The sequence below is a fragment of the Scylla paramamosain genome, chromosome 3 (genome assembly GCF_035594125.1).
Source record: "Scylla paramamosain isolate STU-SP2022 chromosome 3, ASM3559412v1, whole genome shotgun sequence".
Taxonomy (NCBI): Eukaryota; Metazoa; Arthropoda; class Malacostraca; order Decapoda; family Portunidae; genus Scylla; species Scylla paramamosain.
The window spans coordinates 18,212,070-18,233,233 of NC_087153.1; the positions used below are offsets into that span (position 1 = coordinate 18,212,070).

The 21,164-nt window shown below is 39.5% G+C and overlaps 1 protein-coding gene and 1 long non-coding RNA gene across 4 annotated transcripts; one reads left to right on the forward strand and one right to left on the reverse strand.

Moving 5' to 3' along the window:
• Positions 1-4,957: 4,957 nt before the first annotated feature.
• On the reverse strand, positions 4,958-18,642 carry LOC135091978 (uncharacterized). Of its 2 annotated transcripts, XR_010262715.1 has the most exons (14): positions 18,558-18,642; positions 17,075-17,302; positions 16,645-16,725; positions 16,058-16,180; positions 15,699-15,815; positions 15,310-15,458; positions 14,421-14,559; positions 13,266-13,432; positions 12,576-12,735; positions 11,830-12,150; positions 10,866-11,016; positions 10,323-10,422; positions 9,485-9,685; positions 4,958-5,084 (listed from the first exon to the last, which is right to left on the reverse strand). XR_010262715.1 is itself a non-coding variant. In XM_063990080.1 (13 exons), exons 2-13 carry the CDS (start codon positions 17,291-17,293, stop codon positions 9,571-9,573), a joined length of 1,842 nt encoding a protein of 613 aa, XP_063846150.1. In that variant the 5' UTR covers positions 17,294-17,302; positions 18,558-18,642; the 3' UTR covers positions 6,900-9,570. The 2 variants fall into 2 exon arrangements, 1 of the variants encoding a protein (XP_063846150.1); XM_063990080.1 differs by lacking the exon at positions 4,958-5,084 and having other exon boundaries at positions 6,900-9,685.
• Positions 4,990-12,503, forward strand: LOC135092033 (uncharacterized). 2 transcript variants are annotated; one of them, XR_010262723.1, is made up of 4 exons: positions 4,990-5,125; positions 6,146-6,264; positions 10,870-11,034; positions 11,839-12,503. It is a non-coding gene; the product is annotated as an uncharacterized LOC135092033 (long non-coding RNA). The 2 variants fall into 2 exon arrangements; XR_010262724.1 differs by having other exon boundaries at positions 5,092-5,708.
• Positions 18,643-21,164: the final 2,522 nt, after the last annotated feature.

Below are 21,164 nucleotides of genomic sequence, written 5' to 3' on the forward strand. Positions count from 1 at the left end.
GAGAGTTGGGAGTAAAGTGTGTGGTGTTCCTGCTGCTGCTGCTACTACTACTACTATTACTACTACTACCACCACCACCACTAAGCTATCTTAATAGAGAGAGAGAGAGAGAGAGAGAGAGAGAGAGAGAGAGAGAGAGAGAGAGAGAGAGAGAGAGAGAGAGAGAGAGAGAGAGAACTAGCAATCACACACACACACACACACACACACACACACACACACACACACACACACACACACACACACACGAATAAACCAATGCATTTATAAACCTTCAAATTTCCCGCGCTTTTCTAATCCCTAGGAAGGAGAAAGCGCGAGAGAAAAAGATGAAATACCCTACAGAGCCTAACATTTTCCCAAATATTACAGGATAGAGGGCTTAGGATACCACACGGAGGGGGGTGAAGGAGCTTTGGGGATGTGTGAAGGAGGGAAAGTAAAGGAAGGAGGCCTGGAGGTGAAGGAAATCCATAAATTTCCTTTAATATTGGACGATTCTCTTCCCAGACCATACTTCACGGAATACTTACACCGAGGTTTCAAGATACGTGGTAAGAGTTTTTTTCTTTTTTCTTTTTTTCTTTTTTTATTGTTATAAGGCAGTTTTAAGTGTTTTTTTTTTATTGTGTTCAAGTTGTTTTAAGTATTTTAGGAAGAGGGCGAAAGCTTATATATAGTACTAAGCATGGAAATAATAGTAGTGGTAGTAGTAATAATAATAATAATAATAATAATAATAATAATAATAATAATAATAATAATAATAATAATAATAATAATAACAACAGTAATAATAAGACAGTCTCAGCCAAGGCAAATATTACAAAGAAAGGCAGCACAGCAAAGGAAACTAAGCTAAACCTTGTCTTTTTGGTATTTACTTGTTATGCCTCCTCTTTCTCCTCCATTTCTCCCTGCTTCTTCCTTATCCTCCTCCATTTCTCTTGTTTTTTTCCTTCTTTTTCTACTATCTACTCGCCTGAGTTTAGAAACAGCTGGAAACACCTGGAAAACACTGAAAATTACTGTAAATATTGATTAAGAGACAGTGGAGCCAAGCGTGTTCCGGGTTCTTGATGACGTCACAGGCGAGTTACCGCCGGCCCGCTGGCTTACGTACATAACGTATTTCATTTTGAAATTCACCCCTAGAAAAAATTAAGCTAGGCTCGAATGCCTTGTATTCTGACTTGACAATTACTTTAATTAATACTCATAACATCAAAACATCTGCAGCCTGAGTAGTTGTAAATATATATTAATATGAGATATGTTAAAAGTATTGGAACGTTTGACACCATTAAAATCACTGAAAAGTCCATCTATTTCACTTTACACCAATGAAAAAACACTTTAAAAATCATAAGTATTTTTCCAAACAATGCAAAGTTAGTTACAAGATGAAATAGAGAAATAAGAAAAATCTAAAAAATGGCAAAATCACAATTTTTTTTCGGGATTAAAAGCTATTTTTAAATTTCACATACTTAACTCAACAGGAACGCAAAACACTTTAAAAATCATTAACGATTTTAAGAAGCAACAAAACCTTCAATACAGCCTCAATTAAAAAAAAAAAAAAACCGGGTTAGGTAAAAAAAAATCACCGCATAAACCGCCCTTTATTTATGCAAAAAAAAAAAAAAAACAGCAAATTCACCACATTTACTTAACTGAAGCAAGAAAAACATTTCAAAAGCAACGAAATATTTTTAGAAACCATAAAAACTTACTATAGAAGCCAAATAAAGTCGTTCAGAAAAAATAAAAAAGATACTGGAACCCCACAAGCTGGCACAGGCAGCAATACATCATGTCGGCTCTCGCCAGTGACCTCAGTGGAGGAGCTGGCGGATAAGTCGCCTTAATTATTCCTTCATGACAACAAAAGCAGGTAATGGCGGATTTATCTGACCCGTGGATATGAAGGCTAGACATGTGGCTCCATCTTGCGACATGTTTGGCTTACAATAAGTGAAAGACGAATGAAATAATGGCTGAAAACATTGACGCCCTGCCTCTACCTCAGCTGATGGCTTGTTTACATACTGACGAACTTTCAATATTTCCCTAAACCTCCAACTGTCTCGATATTCAGATGTAAACAAAATCTTAAAATAAATCAGCAACCTCAAAAAATATACCTAAAAGAACGAATAATATAACCTAAATAAACGAGTACAAGACACTACAAGGAAGAGGAGGATGTTGTAGTGAAGGCAGTAAGTCCGACTGAAGGGAGGTTGGCACTGCTGGACTCACCTTACGTACTCGTGCCTCTCTAATGCTGCTTGGCGATGCTCGGTGCAAGGAGAAGCTGCCAGGAATATGGAAACACTGGTTAATAGAGCGTGTGGGGCAAGACTGACCAGTGCTGACCAAAACACTGTAGCCGACCAGCCAGCCAGGCTGGTTGGCTACAGTGTATATATATATATATATATATATATATATATATATATATATATATATATATATATATATATATATATATATATATATATATATATCCTCACTTCCTCACTCCACTTTCCCCACTCCACACCAGCTACGAGGTAATGAACGAAAGCTCCATTCACTGCTGTACCGTGTCACCGCAGCAAACACAAACCAGTGCAGGATAGGCTCAATTAAAATGCTCCTATTCTCTCTCTCTCTCTCTCTCTCTCTCTCTCTCTCTCTCTCTCTCTCTCTCTCTCTCTCTCTCTCTCTCTGCAACTGTTGAGAGAGAGAGAGAGAGAGAGAGAGAGATGATTAGCAGAGTTTTCAAGGATGTTTCTCCTGTTACTAATGTAGAAATGTTGTTAATGTCTTACTAGAATCTTAAAAAACCCTTGAAAACCTGTCACTTCGACTAGAGCCTTTTAAAAGCGTGTTTCTCCTGTTACTAATGTAGAAATATTGCTAATCTGTCACTAGAACCGTAAAAACACCCTTGAAAACCTGTGCAACTGTTGAGAGAGAGAGAGAGAGAGAGAGAGAGAGAGAGAGAGAGAGAGAGAGAGAGAGAGAGAGAGAGAGAGAGAGAATTAGCAATAACACACACACACACACACACACACAAATAAACCAATGTATTTATAAACCTTCAAATTTCCCGCACTTTTTGAAGCCCTAGGAAAGAGAGAGGGCGAGAGACAAGACGAGAGATCCTACAAAGCATAACATTTTCTCAAATATTACAGGATGGAGGGCTTAGGGGATGTGTGAAGGAGGGACAGTAAAGGAGGAAGGCCTAGAGGTGAAAGAAATGCATAAAATTCCTTTAATATTAGACACTTCTCTCCTCAGACCATCCTTCTCAGAATGAATATTTACACCAAGGTTTCAAGATGTGTGGTATGAATCAGTTTTATTTTTTTTTTTTAGTGTTTTAAGGCAGTTTAAAATGTTTTTAGATTGTTTTCACGTTGTTTCAAGTATTTCAGGCTTGCAGGAAGAGGGAGAAAGCTTATATGTAGTACTAAGCCCGGAAATAATAATAATAATAATAATAATAATAATAATAATAATAATAATAATAATAATAATAATAATAATAATAATAAGACAGTCTCAGCCAAAGCAAATATTACAAAGAAAGGCAGCGCAGCAAGGGAAACTAAGCTAAATCTTGTCTTCTTGGTACGTATTTACTTGTTATGCCTCCTCCTTCATTTCTCCTTATTTCTTCCTTATCCTCCTCTATTTCTAATTTTCTTCCTTCTACTTCTACTATCTACACGCCTGAGTTTAAAAACAGCTGGAAACACCTGGGAAAGACTGAAAATTCCGGTAAATATTGACGAAGAGACACTGGAGTCGAGCGAGTCCCGGATCCTTGATGACGTCACAGGCGAGCTGCCGCCGGTCCGCTGGCTTTGAAATTCACCCCTACAAAAAATTGAACTAGACTCGAATGCATTATATATTCTGACTTGACAGTTACTTTAATTTATATTCATAATATCAAAACATCTGCAGCCTGAGTAGTTGTAAAGAAATACTAATATGAAATGCGTTAAAAGCGTTGGAACCTTTGAAAACATTTAAACCACTGAAAAGTCCACCCATTTCACTTTACACCAATGAAAAAACATTTAAAAAATCTGAACTATTTTTTTTCTTTTTTCAAGCAATGCACAGTTAGTTACAAGCTGAAATGGCGAAATAAAAAATCTAAAAAATGACAATATCACCACATTTAACGGGATTAAAAGCTATTTTAAATTCTACATACTTAACAAGAACGCAAAAAAACTTTAAAACTCATAAACGATTTTTTGAATCAACAAAACCATTACAGCCTCAAATAAAAAATAAATAAAAAAGCCAAAAACCGGGTTAGGTAAAAAAAAAAAAATCTCCGTATAAACCGCCCTTTATTTACGCAAAAAAAAAAACAGCAAATTCACAACATTTACTTTACTGAAGCAAGAAAAAAACACTTCATTCAGATATATATATATATATATATATATATATATATATATATATATATATATATATATATATATATATATATATATATATATATATATATATATATATATTTATTTATTTATTTATTTATTTATTTATTGGAACCCACAAGCTGGCACAGGTAGTAATCCATCATGGCGGCCCTCGGCAGTGACCTCAGTGGAGGAGCCGGCGGCCATGTTGCCTTCATGACACTAAAAGGAGGCAATGGCGAATTTATCTGACCAGCGGATATGAGGGCTAGACATGTGGCTCCATCTTGTGACATGTTTACAATAATACAATAAGTGAAAGACGAAGCAAATAATGGCTGAAAACACTGACGCCCCACCTCTACTTCAGCTGACAGCTTGTTCACGTACTGACGAACCTTTAATGTTTGCCTAAATCTCCAATTGTTTCCAGACTCAAATGTAAAGAAAACCTAAAAATAAATAACTCCCGAAAACACCCAAATAACGAATAATAAAACCTTAATAAAGGATTAAAAGACACTAGAGGGAGGAGGAGGGTGTTGTGAAGGCAGTACGGCTGACTGAGGGGAGGTTGGCACCGCTGGACTCACCTTGCGTACTCGTGCCTCTCTGGTGCTGCTTGGCGGTGCTCGGTGCATGGAGAAGCTGCCGGGAATAGGAAAACGCTGGTTAATAGAGCATGTGGGGTAAGACTTAACAGTGCTGACCAAAACACTGCAGCCTGGCGACCAGCCGCCTGCCTTCCCTCCACAGCGCCACTTGTCACAGCTCCTCCACACACACACACACACACACACACACCGTGACATGTTATTAAATAATATGTCAAATAATATGAATATCCTCACTTCCTCACTCCCCTTTCCCCACTCCACACCCGCTACGTGATTGTGAACGTAAACTTCACTTCACTTACTGCTGTGCCGTGTCACCGCAGCAAACACGAACGAGCGCAGGATAGGTTCAACTAAAATGTTCCTACTCTCTCTCTCTCTCTCTCTCTCTCATGAGTGTTTCTCAAAGCCACAAAGATGATTAGCAAGGTTTCCAAAGGTGTTTGTCCTGTTAGTAATAATGAAATGTTGTTAATCTGTTGTTTATTTCTCGATTAACTTTAGCTCTGTGTGTGTGTGTGTGTGTGTGTGTGTGTGTGTCAATACTACGTTACCATGAGATACATAACCTTATCCGCCGCTTCCCCCGCCACCCTTCTCCATGCTTCCTCCCTGCCAGCGTCACCCCAATCAGCTTCTCTTTTTCCATTGCCCTGTATGTGTGTGTGTGTGTGTGTGTGTTCCCCTATCTTTCGTGGTACAGATGGTGATGCAGTGTGTGTGTGTGTGTGTATATGTTCCCCTATATTTTATTGTACAAATGGTGATAGTGTGTGTGTGCGTGTGTGTGTGTGTGTGTGTGTGTTGTTGTTGTTGTTGTTGTTAATGTTGTTGCTATATATTTCTATGAGTAAGCAATATTTGTTTGCTTTTTCTTTGTTTATCTTTCTTTTCCCTTCCATCCTTTATTTATTGAGTTATTTACTTACTGTGGGTGTGTATTATGTGTGTGTGTGTGTGTGTGTGTGTGTGTGTGTTGTTTACATTGTTTGCTTGAATTCTTGACCTACGCAGCGTGTAAACAGACAATCAGCTGTATATGACTACTTTTACCTGTCTACCTTATTAATTCACTTATCACCTTTCCCCCAGCACCTCCTCCGACTCCCTGTCGGGTAATGGGGTTGTCGTGTCCCTGCAGCTGCCCCTGACTGGCCAGCTGACGCCCCTTTATGTCTACTGGACCGAGGTGAGCCAGGCAACGACTCAAGGTAAACTATTTGCTGCCTTGCTTACTCTTAGGAGGAGGAGGAGGACGAAGAAGAGGAGGAGAGGTTTCATTAGGTCAGAAGTGGTTTGAAATTGTTTGATGTTAGATTTTTCTGCTGTTACTACTACTACTACTACTACTACTACTACTGTTTCTTTCATTCTTTCCTACTTCTCCTTTCCTCTCTTTGCCTTTCTTTCTCACACTCTAACGTTTATCACTTCATTACTCTCTCTCTCTCTCTCTCTCTCTCTCTCTCTCTCATACCGAGGCTAATCAAATCCTAAAATATCGTTTCCTTATCAATTTTCAATCCTCCTCTCTCTCTCTCTCTCTCTCTCTCTCTCTCTCTCTCTCTCTCTCTCTCTTGCCGAGGCTAATCAAATCCTAAATATCGTTTTCTTATCAATTTTTCAATCATCTCCTCCTCCTCCTCCTCATTTACTACAGATTCAAGGGTAATTCTTTATAATAATAATAATAATAATAATAATAATAATAATAATAATAATAATAATAATAATAATAATAATAATCTACAGTTACATTTCATCATGTATCATTTATTCTCTCTCTCTCTCTCTCTCTCTCTCTCTCTCTCTCTCAAATTGTAATGAATAGACAGATACCTACCACAACTCTCAATCATTTATTTGTATACAGGATTATTTGTGCGCATCAGGACAAACAAGATTTTTGGAAGGGATATTAGTCAGTACGCAGACTGGAATGAGTATACCAATTAACAAGAAAGCTAACTGTCCAGTGACGATGTTAACATGTTCTGATGTCCCCATATGGCAAAACTGCCGCACTAAAGACCATGACACAAAGGCCTGTATTCTGAAACACTTTGTTCTCTCACGATGACTACTTTCAAAGGCCACAGAGATGATTAGCCAGGTTATCAATAGTGTTTCTCTTGTTAATATTGTTCATCTGTCTCCAGAATCATGAAAACATCTTTAAAAACAAGTTTCACTTCAAGTAGAGCCTTTTGAAAGCAGTGGAGGTCCAATCAGAAGTGTTTCAGAATATGGTTCCTTTATAGTAGCACAGAATAACAGAACAGACCAGTCATTCAGTCTTGCTTCTATTAAAGGAGACTGTTATGCATGTTTCTCTTTAATATCATAACTGGAAATCACACTGCAAGACTGAAAAAAGACTTAGATACAGTGTGTGTGGAGGAAGACATGAAAGGGATGAACATTAGGGAAGAGATACATCAATAATTGCAAAATGTAAGATTCATAATCCATCCTATATTAAACTAAATGATGATGATGAACTCACACTGCAAAATGGTCAAGTAACCTCAACCATCCTTAAACAGACACTGACAGACAAGCAAGTGTTTTATTAATGACTAGATTAACCTCACAGAAAGAGAGCTATGTAGGTTTTCCCTGCAAATTAAGACTAGCACATAGCAACAAGAACACATACTCTTATCACTCATTAAACAAACACTGGCTGGCAGATATATGAGATTAATGACTAGACTAAGTTCATATCAAGAAAGACTGAACCATGTACGTGTTTCCCTACAAAATCATGATTGGAACACACTGCAACACCACATATCCTTATCCTTCCTTCAATAGACAATGGCTAAGAAATATTCCCATGACTATACAATATCAAGAAATAAGTATGTCTGTATGCCTCTTTGCAAATCATAACTGGAACACACACTGCAACACCACATACTCTTATCCTTCCTTGAATAGTCAGTGGCTAGCAAATATTTCCATGACAAGACTAGCTATATTGAGAATGACTAATGAGTATACTTCTCTTGCAAATTGTGTTCCTGAAATACACAATGCAACATTACACACCCTTAACCTTCCTTAAACATACACAGGCATACAGGCAAGCAAGTATGTGAGTTTAATAACCAGACTGGTTTTATATATGTAGATATGAAAAAAAAAAAAAAAACTGCTATACTACATATTTCAGAAAGACTGTTAGACAAATTTCTCCTACATATCACAATTGTGTAAAGTACATTACAATATGTCTATGCATCCTCAACCTTCCTGAAAGAGACACAAGCTAATATTCATATGAGTTTAATGACTAGACTAGCTACATATCAAGAAAGACTGCTGTGTAGCTTTCTCCCTGCAAATGGAACCTCTTGAACACATAATACAACCTAACCACACATCTTCATCACCTTCAAAAAGAGACCATTTGGCATTCAGGTGCTTGTTATCACTAGTTTCATATCAGACTACTGAGTAGGTGTCAGAAAGACTAATATACAAGATCCTCCTCCAAACCATGACTCTGGACTGCACATTACAATATCACACATCCTCATCCTTCCTTAGACAGACACTGGCTAGTACATTTTGATAATAAAACTAACATCACCTAAAAAAAGACTATTGTGTACTGTACATTCCTCTGGCACATCATAACTCTGGAATACACATTGCAACATCACACATCCTCATTCTTCCATAAACAAACAAGGGCTATCTGATATGTAAAATTTATGACGAGATTAGTTTCACTCAGGTAAACAAAGCAATCCCAAACCCACTCCAGTGAGGATGTGAGGCAGGTTAGGTTGCCTCTAACACTCACACACAGGTACAAAAATAACTTTACCACAGTATGAGTTGGATAATGATTAAGGTGTCACAACAACAAGGTCATATGGCACTGGCTAGGGTTACAAAAAAAAAAAAAAAAAAAAAAAAAAAAAAGCATTCCTTCCCCCATTAAGAAACTGCCATAAGGAGCCAGAATCAAACTCACAACCTTCTGGCAATGAGCTGAGCACTACACCAGAGCCACCTGAAAGTTAGGAGAGGAAGTGCTAAGGGAGATTATGGTATTAGTGATGGCTGTGGTGGTGGTAAAGGATGAAAGTGACAGTGGTGGCAAGGGATGATAGTGAAAGTGGTAGCAAAGGATTCTGGTAATGGTGATGGCTAAGGATGGTGGTATTATAATACAGCAGGACATAGAACAGAAAAGGACATGAAGAGGAGCAAAAAAAAAAAAAAAGAAAAAAAAAAGATAAATCTGGTGGTAATACCATTACTGGACATATAAGAGGCATGAAATAAAGTTCCCAAAAAGAAGATGGTGATGGTATGGTAACTTAGAGCATGGGAAGCAGAGGAGCATGAAGGAGCATCCCAAAAGAGGTGATGTTGGTGGTATTGGTGATATCACACAGCACATCACAGACTCACAGACAGCTGCTCACTGTAGGATGAAGAAGACATCACAAACATCACAGAAGGTGTTCACAGACAGACAGGGGTGGGTGGACTGTGCCTCACAGGACCACCAGGGGCAGGAGGTTCCCTAGGGAGCGTCGCAGAGCCATGCGATCAAAGCGATGCAGAGGGTCAAGATCCCAAATGGTCCTCTCCTGTGGCTCGTGTTCGCTGCTGTTGAAGGGAAGAGAAATATGTTTTACGTTACATCACAAAGGGTAATCCATGGTTCATGTTCCAACACCCTCCTGTAGTCAGTAATAAAAGCTGAATCTCCTGTAGTCAATAATAAGTAAAAGTTGCAGCAATGATAAATGGAAGAGCAGGATAGATGACACTGAAATATAATAACAGTGCTGTTTACTGAAAATTCATCTTAAATTCATTGCATCATTGTAATAACTGGCATGACCAAAAAAATATCTGCAACCACAGGTGCTCTTCAAAATTAAGTTTCTCATCAAGATAAAACATAACCTAAAAAATAAGTTGCTTTGGTTATAAAATATGACAATTATTCTAATTCAAGCATAAGAAGTCATACAAGATCCATAATAAATTTCTTGTTCAATATTGGACAAAAGAAAAGAGACTGCACTGGTGTCTTCTAAGGCTTCATAATAATAAATAAATAAATAAATAAATAAAAATAACTGTAAAAGTTCCCTGCTATAGTCAATGACAGAGAGAAGTCTGCTCAGGAAACATAAAAAGACTAATTTACAACCCCATTGATTTCCTTACAGCAAATACTTTCTACTGCCACTACCTAACAGCAATACACAGGAGGAGGCTCATCAGGAAGACTTACGCTGCCCGGCGAGATGTGTAGGTTACATGGACATCATAATTCTCCCTTTTGATCTCCTGCAGGAACTGAGTGTATTCCTCCACGGTGACGTCCCAACCTCCTGCAGCACACACAGGAGGAAGATTATAAAGACGAGGAAGATTACAAAGCTTACAAAGATTAACCAAACAGCAATATTTACAGCATTTTTATTTAATTCTTGCATGGCTGTTTGAGGAACATACAGTAATTAACTACTTGAAAGAGGAAGGGAAGTATAAAAGAAGGTACAGCAAAAAATACTGCAGAAAAAAAGGAATGCAATAGCAGCAGATATTTTTAGTTCTTGTATGGCTGTTTGGGGGATTTAATGTAGCTAACTCCCTGGAAAAGGAAGGAAAGTTCAGCATAAGAAAAGGAAAGTAACGTCAACCAACATTTTGAAGGACTTACTGTATCTGACAACTTGTAAGAGAAAGGAAAGTATAGAAGAAGAAAGCAAAGTATATGACTACTACTACTACTACTACTACCACTACTAATATTACAACTACTACTACTCACCCAGGTCCTTGAGGTGCTGAAGCCTGGGACACCCTCGCACCAAGACACGGGCTGAGTCTATTGTCAATTTAGGGGCCAGCCGGACTGTGAACTCCTGTACCTTCTGCAGGCTTTTATTGCGCACCAGCTGAGTTATCTGGGAGTCTCGCATCTGTTGGTGGTGGTGGTGGTGGTGGTGGGTAAAGACAGTGGTGATGTTACTGTTATTCCTATTACTGCTTATATTATTATTGTTACACTCCAATTACTGCTACTACTATTACTAATACTACATCTACTGGTACTATTATAAGATCTGGTACTAATCAAACTAATAATAAATACTGCTACTATTCCTATTGCTATGCAACACTACTACTACTACTACTACTACTACTACTACTACTACTACTACTACTACTACTACTACTACTACTGCTGCTGCTGCTGCTGCTGCTGCTGCTGCTGCTGCTGCTGCTGCTGCTGCTGCTACTACTACTACTACTACTACTACTACTACTACTACTACTACTACTACTACTACTACTACTACCAGTACTACTACTAGTGTAACAGTTAAACTGCTAACTACTCTTAAAATTTTCTCAAGTAACTAATTTCTATTGCCTGAAACCTAAACCTCTTTCATTCCACACCCAAAGCACACTAACTCTCTTTTCTTTAACCCTCTCAAAGTTCCCACATGTACAGTCCCCTCCACTTCCACCATCATCACTTAGAATTGCCAGTGTGTGAATCACCTGGTGTGAACTGCCTGCTTTGACTTGTATCTGAAACAAAGCCTGCCAATCCCTCCATCACTACTTACTCATACTGACTGGGATAAGTTTCAGATATGAGCCAAATCAGGCAGAACAGTTTGCAGCAGGTAATTCACATGTTGGCAATGCTAAGTGATGAACGTGAAAGTGGCGGGGATTGTACTTTTAACCTTCACCTCATGACAGTTTTCCATGGCTCTCACCTCACGCAGAAAAACAATCTCCACATCAGTGAGGGCAAGTGCATTGGTGAAGATAACATCAGTGTACGCTGGAGGCAAAACACACTTTATCTTCACCACCTGCAGTTTCGTCAGTGCAGCACGTTTGAAGCTCTCGACGGCTGTGAGGGGAGCCTGGCAGTCTTCGCCCTCCAGAGTGAGGTGTCGCAGTGACTTGCAGGTGGTAAAAATGAGAGCCACGTCCAGGTGTCGGCAGCTGACTGTGAGAGCTGTGAGTTGACGCCCAACAACAGTTACCATCTCCGAGACAGACTGTGCTGTCACATTGACTAGACTGAGGTGCTGTGGGAATGTGCAATAGGGTGTTACAATGTGTTACAGTGTTAGCATGAATGCTGTGAACATGCAGTAGCCAGTTTCTTTCTTATATATGATCAGAGACAGGCAATAAACTATAAAGCTTAAGAAATTAACAGAATTATATCACCACTCTGGGAAATGAAGATATATTTTCTAGTAAGTGCAGGATCGTTCCATCATAAGACCATTTGATGCATAAGAAACTAATAATACAGAAAAATAAATCAGGGATTACTTTTAATAATATTATCCTGAGAAATCTAATCATACAGGATTTAAGGTGAGGCAAGTGATGCAAGGAAATGTAACAACACATAATAAAGAGATATACCATTTTTCAGAGCATTATTATCCTATGCTAAGGTCACAATGGCAAGTCAGTAAGGGAACCAGATAGAAGCACAAACCTTAAGATGCTTGAGATTAGCAACATGACCAGTGATGTGGGAGTGGCGTGAGGTCAGGTCGGCCTCCTGGAAGGTGTGGGTCAGGCTCATGTCACGGAGGTCAGGACAGTGGAGGGCAATGGTCATTAGTCTTGGGCCGGACACGTCGTCATCTCTTAACCTGTTAATGAACAAGGAGTGTAAATTATTATCTTTCAAATTTACATACTCCATGGTTTGTTTGCCTCATTTATTGAACACTTTCTTTTGAGGATGAGGAGAAAAAGGAAGAGGAAAGTGAGAAAGATGAGAAGTAGAATAAGAGGGAGATACAAAAATTAAAAAAAAGAGTATATAAAACAATACTTCCTTTACCAGCTGTCTAAATCTCTCCTCTGAATCACCTAACAGATTGTATCATCTACAAACATATACATGCATACATATATACATATACCAAGGCTGTCCCCCTCCAAAAAAGAAGCAGATAGCCAAGACAAGACACACAACTTTCACATTCACACTCATTCACACCACTCTCTTAAACCTTTAGCCCCTGAAGGAGAAGAGAAAATACTCCTCCCCTTCACTTCACAGGGATCAGCCACACAACTTGGACAGTTTGGTATGGAACAGGGCTCCTTTATGTTAAGTATCCTTCTCTACCACAGACAACCAATAATAAAAGACAACACAGAGGTCCCCACATACTTGCGTAGCCGTGTGGTGAAGGTGCCAGCGGGAGCCGGCCGCCAAGACACAAGGAGCTCAATGGCTGAGGTGACAAGGGGAGAGTGGCCAAGAGAACGCAAGGCCGGGAGGTGTCTCAAGAGGAAGGCAAGACCGAAGTGACTCACTCGTGTGCCCAGGATGTCCACCTGCAAGGCACCAAGAGTCCTAAAGATCACAGGCTGGATTCATGATTCATGATTACGAGAGAGAGAGAGAGAGAGGAGAGAGAGAGAGAGAGAGAGAGAGAGAGAGAGAGAGAGAGAGAGAGAGAGAGAGAGAGAGAGAGAGAGAGAGAGGAGAGAGAGAGAGAGAGAGAGAGAGAGAGGAGAGAGAGAGAGAGAGAGAGAGAGAGAGAGAGAGAGAGAGAGAGAGAGAGAGAGAGAGCATAACAAACATTGATAAATACATTCAGTAACAATGGATAAATAAGGAGAGTAGATACAAAAAATTAGAGAAACACCTCAGAATTAAGTGAAGATTCCAATCCATGGCTAAATGTGTGTGTGTGTGCGTGCATGTGTGTGTGTGTGTGTGTGTGTGTGTGTGTGTGTGTGTGTGTGTGTGTGTGTGTGTGTGTGTGTGTGTGTGTGTGTGTGTGTGTGTGTGTGCATGAATGGCTACACTAAGCTAGGTACAGTGCAAGTCATTACTCCTCCAAACACTATCAGTCACTTCTCACAAGCAAACCAGCAGTACAGTTATTAATTCCCATCACCACTTGGAGAACAGGATAAATGGATAAGGATAAGCAGTTCACCACCACCTTTGACACAATAGAGAAGACAATGAAAGACCAATACAAGAATGCAAAGTAGACACATAGTATAGCAATGAGCACCAAACCTTAGTTATGCAGGAGTTTACTAGTATTTTCAATCTTTCATCCTTTTTTCTGATAAACTCTGGAATTCCCTGTTTTCTTCTGTATTTCTCCTTCCTATGACTCAAACTCTCTGAAGAGGAAGGTTTCAAGACACTTATCCTCCAACTCTGGATAATCCATTTCGCTGTTTTCTACAAGGACTGGCACTTCAGTGGAACCTTTTTTTGTACCTCCTTTTTGTTGGCCAAAGCCAGAGCCCCTCTTACATAAATAAAAAAATAAATAAAAATAGAGGACCAGTTAGCACTGACCTCCTCTAGCACAGAGCAGCAGCGATTGAAGTGTGAGGGCAGCAGGTCGAGCCAGTACAGGCCACGGGGAACCAGAGGCCACGGCATGGACGCCCCTCGCAGGCACAGTGCTGTCAGCCCAGCGTCCGTCACAGCAAAACTAGATTGGAAGAGTGAAAACAATACACCTAATTCTCTATTTGTTGGTCTTGGTTATTTTCCTTATTCTCTTTTATGTAAGTAGAAACAAACCCAAACCTGGATTATTAGAAAAGTGAAAAAACATACCTAATTCTCTACTTGTATATATTGGTCTTGGTTATTTTACTTATTCATCTTAATATAAGCAGGAACAAAACCAAAGCTACACAGATTAGATTTAACCAGAGGAGAAACAAGTGTGCAAAAATAGCTTTCTGTCACTGATGAAAAAAAATATCTACATTAATTACTCTTCTTGGTAATAAAAGCCTGATTTATTCTGCTCATTAACTTTCAATTCAGAGAGAGACAAACCTACACTCACGTACAAAAACTTAATAAGAAAAGATAAAGACATATAGAGATACACCTTTCATATAGAGCAAGACATTAGTAGAATACAACAGTACACATAACCTTAAAAACACACAATAACTTCATACTGAAATAAAGAACAATATGAGCTTAAGAAATAGTTGAGAAACTGAAAAAATTTGAATGTTCCATTTTACCGCTTTCAGTGTGTGAAATATCTTTTTTCTCCCAAACTAATGATAATACCTTAATGGAACTTTGGGACTTAATGATCAAGATATGAATACATTGGTACACCAAATTCCATACAAATAAAAAAAATCAATGCCACCTGAATAACTCACAATGCCTCCCATCACTCCCTTGCCAAAAATACAGGTAGGCAAACACACACCTGTAGCAAACCCGCAGCTCCCTCAGGCCGGGTATAGACTCCCCCAGGGCCGCCAGCACCTCATTTGTGGCCCCGTTGGTCAGATGGAGAGTGGTGAGCCTTGTCAGCCCAGCCAGACACTCATGGGATGGTGTGGTTGTGAGGCAAGGCTGTGGATGGAGGTTAACATTGTGGATTCTCTTTGGTTGTGGCTTGGATAGAAAAGTGACTGAGAGACGGCTAGAATTGGAGGTGGCAAGGAACAGGGAACAAGTTGGAATGGGTAGGGATAGGAATGGGAAGAAACTAGATGCAGTATAAGATGACAAGGGATATAAATGGAAAGAAATAAGGAATAGGAGAAAATGTAGATGAATAGAAACTTTCTCTCACTCTCTTCATCTCCTTACCAGATTATGTGATGCCTTCCTTCTTGCAGTTCTGGGGCTGGGAAGGGAGCAAGCAGAGGGGGTCTTCGGGTCTGGCTGGCTGTCTCCCTTCCACTCCACTCCGCTACCTGAGCTTTCCTGCAGAAGGTAATGAAGAAGGTGGTCAGTGTATAGTGTAGTAGAGATTGTATCATGCACTCCCTTAATCTTTTGTTGTGAGGATTTTTTTAATTAGTTCTTGCCTTGTTTATCTTTTTGCCATTGTATTTCATTTATTTACTTGTTACTGTTGGGTTTTATATGGTTTTCTGAAGGTTTTGCTTATGTCTCTCTCTCTCTCTCTCTCTCTCTCTCTCTCTCTCTCTCTCTCTCTCTCTCACCTGTTCTATGACAACCTTGAGGGAGGTGAGGGCAGGGCAGGACATTGCCACTACCTCCAATACCTGCCGAGGAAGTGCCTGTTGTCGGCAGTCCAGGGTGGTGATGCTCTTGTCCACCAGTACCTGCAGGCAAAGAAAAAAGTAATAACACTAGATAATTACCTGCTATGTAGTGATCCTGTTAGTTTCTCTGTTCTTTACATATGCAGAGGAAAATAAAGTGATTTTCACATACACTCACATGATGGAGTGATATTTTAATATGAAATATTTAACTATTTAATAATTTATCTAATTTTACCTATACATCTATCTATCTACCTATTTCTATATCTATCAGCCATTTCATATACATATCTGTTTATATACATATGTATATATATATATATATATATATATATATATATATATATATATATATATATATATATATATATATATATATATATATATATATATATATATATATATATATATATATATATATATTTTTTTTTTTTTTTTTTTTTTTCATCTTTCTGTCAGTACATCTATGTATCAGTCTGTCAGTCCATTTCCCAGTTTTGCACAGCATAACAACATCCCACCTTGAGGACATCCAGCTTTGCATTGAGCCATCGGTCAGGGTGTGCCACACTGAACAGACGCTGGATGAGTCGATGCCGCACCTATGGAAGCCAGGGATGGATGAGAGAGAGAGAGAGAGAGAGAGAGAGAGAGAGAGAGAGAGAGAGAGAGAGAGAGAGAGAGAGAGAGAGAGAGAGAGAGAGAGAGAGAGAGAGAGAGAGAGAGAGAGAGAGAGAGAGATTTACCTATATATTTCATTACATGAGCTTGAGTCAATCCTTTTGAAATGCCACTCAGTAAGAACAATCAATCAAGAATACACACATGTACTTAATCATTAAAAAATTCCAGAGGAATGAATCAAAAGATACATATTAACCATAATCATAAAATATAGAACACAAAAAGTGTGACTCTGTTCTTTAGAAATACAACTAGGCAAGAACACACCTGGTCATTCATAATCCCAGGTAAGTTAGCAAGACGAGCAGCCACAGACTGTCTCAAGGCATCAGGGGAAGAGAGCCGCAGGGGTGCCAGCAGGGTAGAGTGCCGTAGGTCAGAGGCAAGGAGGTGAGCGAGATTGAGGTCAGCCACCACTGACTCGAACACCACCCGCAGACTGAGCTCCTCCAGGGTGTGCAGGTGGTGGCGGCGCCGTGGTGACATGGTGGTGTTCTGCAATGAGAAGACTTGCTTTTAGAACATAATAACAAAATAATATGGGAAGCTGCAAGAAGCTATCAGGCCTACATGTAGCAGTCCCTATATGAAATGTATTTATTTCCACCTATCATTCCCATCCTCTTTTAAAGCTCCCTAATGACTCAGCATGGACAACCTGAGTCATTAAGGAGCTTTAGAGTATTAGACAAATTTACGGATGGGTCTTCTTCCTCTTCTCCTGGCAACCCTGGAGTGACACAAACACCTAGCCTTTTGATATGGGGAAGACTCATCACAGAAAAGTAAGTGTTCTCCTTACAGGGTTAGTTCTTGCATTTTACCAGTTTATATATATATATATATATATATATATATATATATATATATATATATATATATATATATATATATATATATATATATATATATATACTCGTATATACCAACAGGCAGCAGACAGAAACAGTCATCCCATTAATAAGGAGGGCACAAGTGAGGTAAAGGACTGCTAACTGACATAAGCAGCAGACACCTAATGCTATCAGCAGGGCAGGTAGGTCAAGGGTGATGATGGCCAGGATCAGGGGCTGGCTACAGGACAGGTTGTGGTTAACCCCAGCACCCATAAGCAAGTATTGGGTTAGGTTAGGCTAAGCTAGATTCTTAGGTTAAGGGGGTCGAGTGGGTTACAGCCCCCATTAGGTAAGGTTAGGAGGGGGATCAATGGGGGGATACATCCCGTTGTTAGATTAGGTTAAGCTATGTTAGGTCAGGTTAGGGTGGGGTTGAGGGGGGAGATGCGATTCTCCCTATTAAGTTTTGGTCAGGTTCGGTTAGGAGAGCTCGAGAGGGTCATTGGGCCTCGTCTGATTAAGTTAGGTTTGGGAGCCCATGTCTTAGTCATATTTTCTCTCCAGCCCAAAACATTTCCGAAAAAATAATCGCTTTTCCCGTAGACTTTAATCGAAGACCAAATTTCATTCATTCTTGCTTTCCCAACCCGAAAACCCAGCTTTCCAAGTTGTCAAAGTTTGTTGGGTCTGGGAAGTGACGATAAAAAGAATATATAAGGAGATACTATTGTAAGACATATGATTTACTATATGACATTAGTAGCAGCCTCCCTGACAGCTACATACCTCACGCTTCCCACAACCTGCCAAGCCCTGGGTCCACCGTACGCATTTTCACCACACGCAGGACACTCACTTGCAAGCACCCTACACTAATATAAAGCCAGACACAGGAGAAATTACAATTTACTTACTACTTGATCGGCATAAACACAACACGCCCCCCTCGGTACCTTGATCTTGGTCTTGGCAGTTTAGATGACATCTCTATCCCCTCAGGTCTTTAAATCTCCGCAGACCTTTAAATATTGACAGACCTTTAAATCCTCGCTAAGAAAAGCATGCATCTTTCTTGATTTTCACTGATCTTTAAATTGACCTCAGCCGCATGGCTGCCCCTATATAAGACTTATTGACTCTAATTTTGATGTTACAGGACTTTATTTAATAGCGTCATCTGTGAAGAATAAAGCTAAAAATTAATAAAATTAATCATAAAATCATCTATTCCCTGCCAGAATCACATGAATTTCCTCCTTACAAAGTATGTCATACACGCAGGTCTCCAGTCTCTGCATCTAGCGTACCATCTTCTTTCCAAATATTCGTCATTGCCATAATCGTCTCCATTGTCTCTACGCAGTCCCAGCAGCAACACTATCCACTCCCTCCCTGTTTTCTTCACAACTTCACTTCTATTGCATCCAAGTTGCCAGAGAGAGAGAGAGAGAGAGAGAGAGAGAGAGAGAGAGAGCGCATGCGTGTGGCGAGGATGTCAAATAAAGGCGGGTTTACAAGGGACAATTTTTCCTCCCGGCTAGCTCCAGCCAACCGGAAATGTCGGCAGGTTTCAGCCGAAAACATTCACACACTGGCCCGCTGGTCCACTGCATAAACAATCAAGATGGAGTCCTATTCTGACGATCAAGCTGGCTGTTGTGGCGATGATTTTGCTGTGCTTGAAGAAAAAGTAAAAGAAACGGTTGTGAACTCATTCCTGGCTAGCGAGAAGTTTGTGTATTAGAAACTCTTGAGAGAACGCAGCAGCAGCAGCAGCAGCATTATTATTATTATTATTAGTAGTAGTAGTAGTAGTAGTAGTAGTAGTAGTAGTAGTAGTAGTAGTAGTAGTAGGAGTGGTGGTGGTGGTGGTGGTTCTAACTTGGGGGCGCGGACACTCCCAGGGGGCGCAAGCAAGGGACGGGAGGAAAAAAAAAATAATAATAACAATAATGATGGTGTGGGCCAATACAATAATAGCCTAGAAAAGGGCTATCTATCTATCTATCTATCTATCTATCTATCTGATTCTGTATATCTATCTATGGTGGCATAGTTGGGGAGGGGTTTCAGTGGGTGGCGCAGGGAGAGGAGGGAGGTCCCAACTGCATTGAACCAGCTTTTGGGGAGGGTTCAGCTTACATAAGGTTGAGAACCCCTGCCCTACTTCATATGTACTATTTCTTTTTGTTAATACATATGCCTTACTGGGAATATACTATTTTTGATAGAACAGATTTCTCCATCTTAATAAATGTTTTGAATGTAAACTTAATTTCCATCACAATAACGTTAGTGAAACTTTACAATGATAACCATGATGATAATGATAATGATACTACTACTACTACTACTACTACTACTACTACTACTACTACTACTACTAATAATAATAATAATAATAATAATAATAATAATAATAATAATAATAATAATAATGATAATAATAATAGTGAGCCGTTAAACATCAAACTGAGTTATCGAGTTGTGATGCAATAAGGAAGTAACATCGGTGTGTGTGTGTGTGTGTGTGTGTGTGTGTGTGTGTGTGTGTGTGTGTGTGTGTGTGTGTGTGTGCCGCTGTCCGCTGCACCGGGACACACACACACACACACACACACACACACACCTGCACGCTGCTGCCACGCATGCAGGTAGGAAGCTCAACACATCACACCGCGTCCCAGCCTATCCCGTGGCTGCTCCCTGCCCAGTGCCCACACCTCTGCCACCACGCCGAGGACCGCATTCCCAAACGTTACCGTGGCTCGCCTTGACTACTTATAACAAGCTCTAATGGAGGTTAATGGGGTTTTCAAGAGGGTTTTCATCATTCCAGTGATAGTTTTACATGGATTTTGCATCATCAGTATGGGAAAAGCATCTATGGGAAGCTAACTGATTATCTCTGTAGCCTTTGAAAGTCCTCTCTCTTAGTGAAATTTATTAGACTTTTCAAGGAGTTTCCATGATTCTAGTGATATTTGAACATGGATTCTACAGCTTCAGTGGGAACACTTAACGCAACTCGAATGACTATCTATGTATCTTTTGAAAATAGTCTTTATGGTAGTTCTTCGGATTTTCAAGGGAGTTTTCATGACCAGTGGAAATTTAACAAATATTCTGCAATTACTGGAAAAACCCCGGTAGAATCTCGACTGTTTATCCATGTAGCCTATGAAAACATGATTGAGATCTCTTAGAGCTTTCAAGGGTATTTCCATGATTGTAGTGATATTTAAACAAGGATTTTTGCATCATCACTGGGGAAACACCTTACTGAAAATGTCCGTACCTTTTCAAAATAGTCCTTTTGATATCTATTGGGATTTTCAAGGAGATTTTCCTGACTTGTGGAAGTCCAGTAAGGATTCTGGATCATCACCGGAAAAAAAACAAACAAACATGGGATCATGACCGATTAACTATCTCTGTGTCCTTTGAAAACAATCTTTATGAAATATAATGATATTTGAAGTGGGTTTTCGTGATTAGTGGAAATATGATGAGGATTTTTG

What these genes read in the sequence shown, in the direction of transcription:
- LOC135091978 (XM_063990080.1), bottom strand. Translation starts at nt 17,293, where the DNA reads ATGTCACCACGGCGCCGCCACCACCTGCACACCCTGGAGGAGCTCAGT. An exon ending in TCAAGGTTGTCATAGAACAG is followed by an intron (nt 15,816 to 16,057) that starts GTGAGAGAGAGA and finishes TACCTTCTGCAG; the next exon opens with GAAAGCTCAGGTAGCGGAGT. An exon ending in CTAATCTCAAGCATCTTAAG is followed by an intron (nt 12,151 to 12,575) that starts GTTTGTGCTTCT and finishes ACATTCCCACAG; the next exon opens with CACCTCAGTCTAGTCAATGT.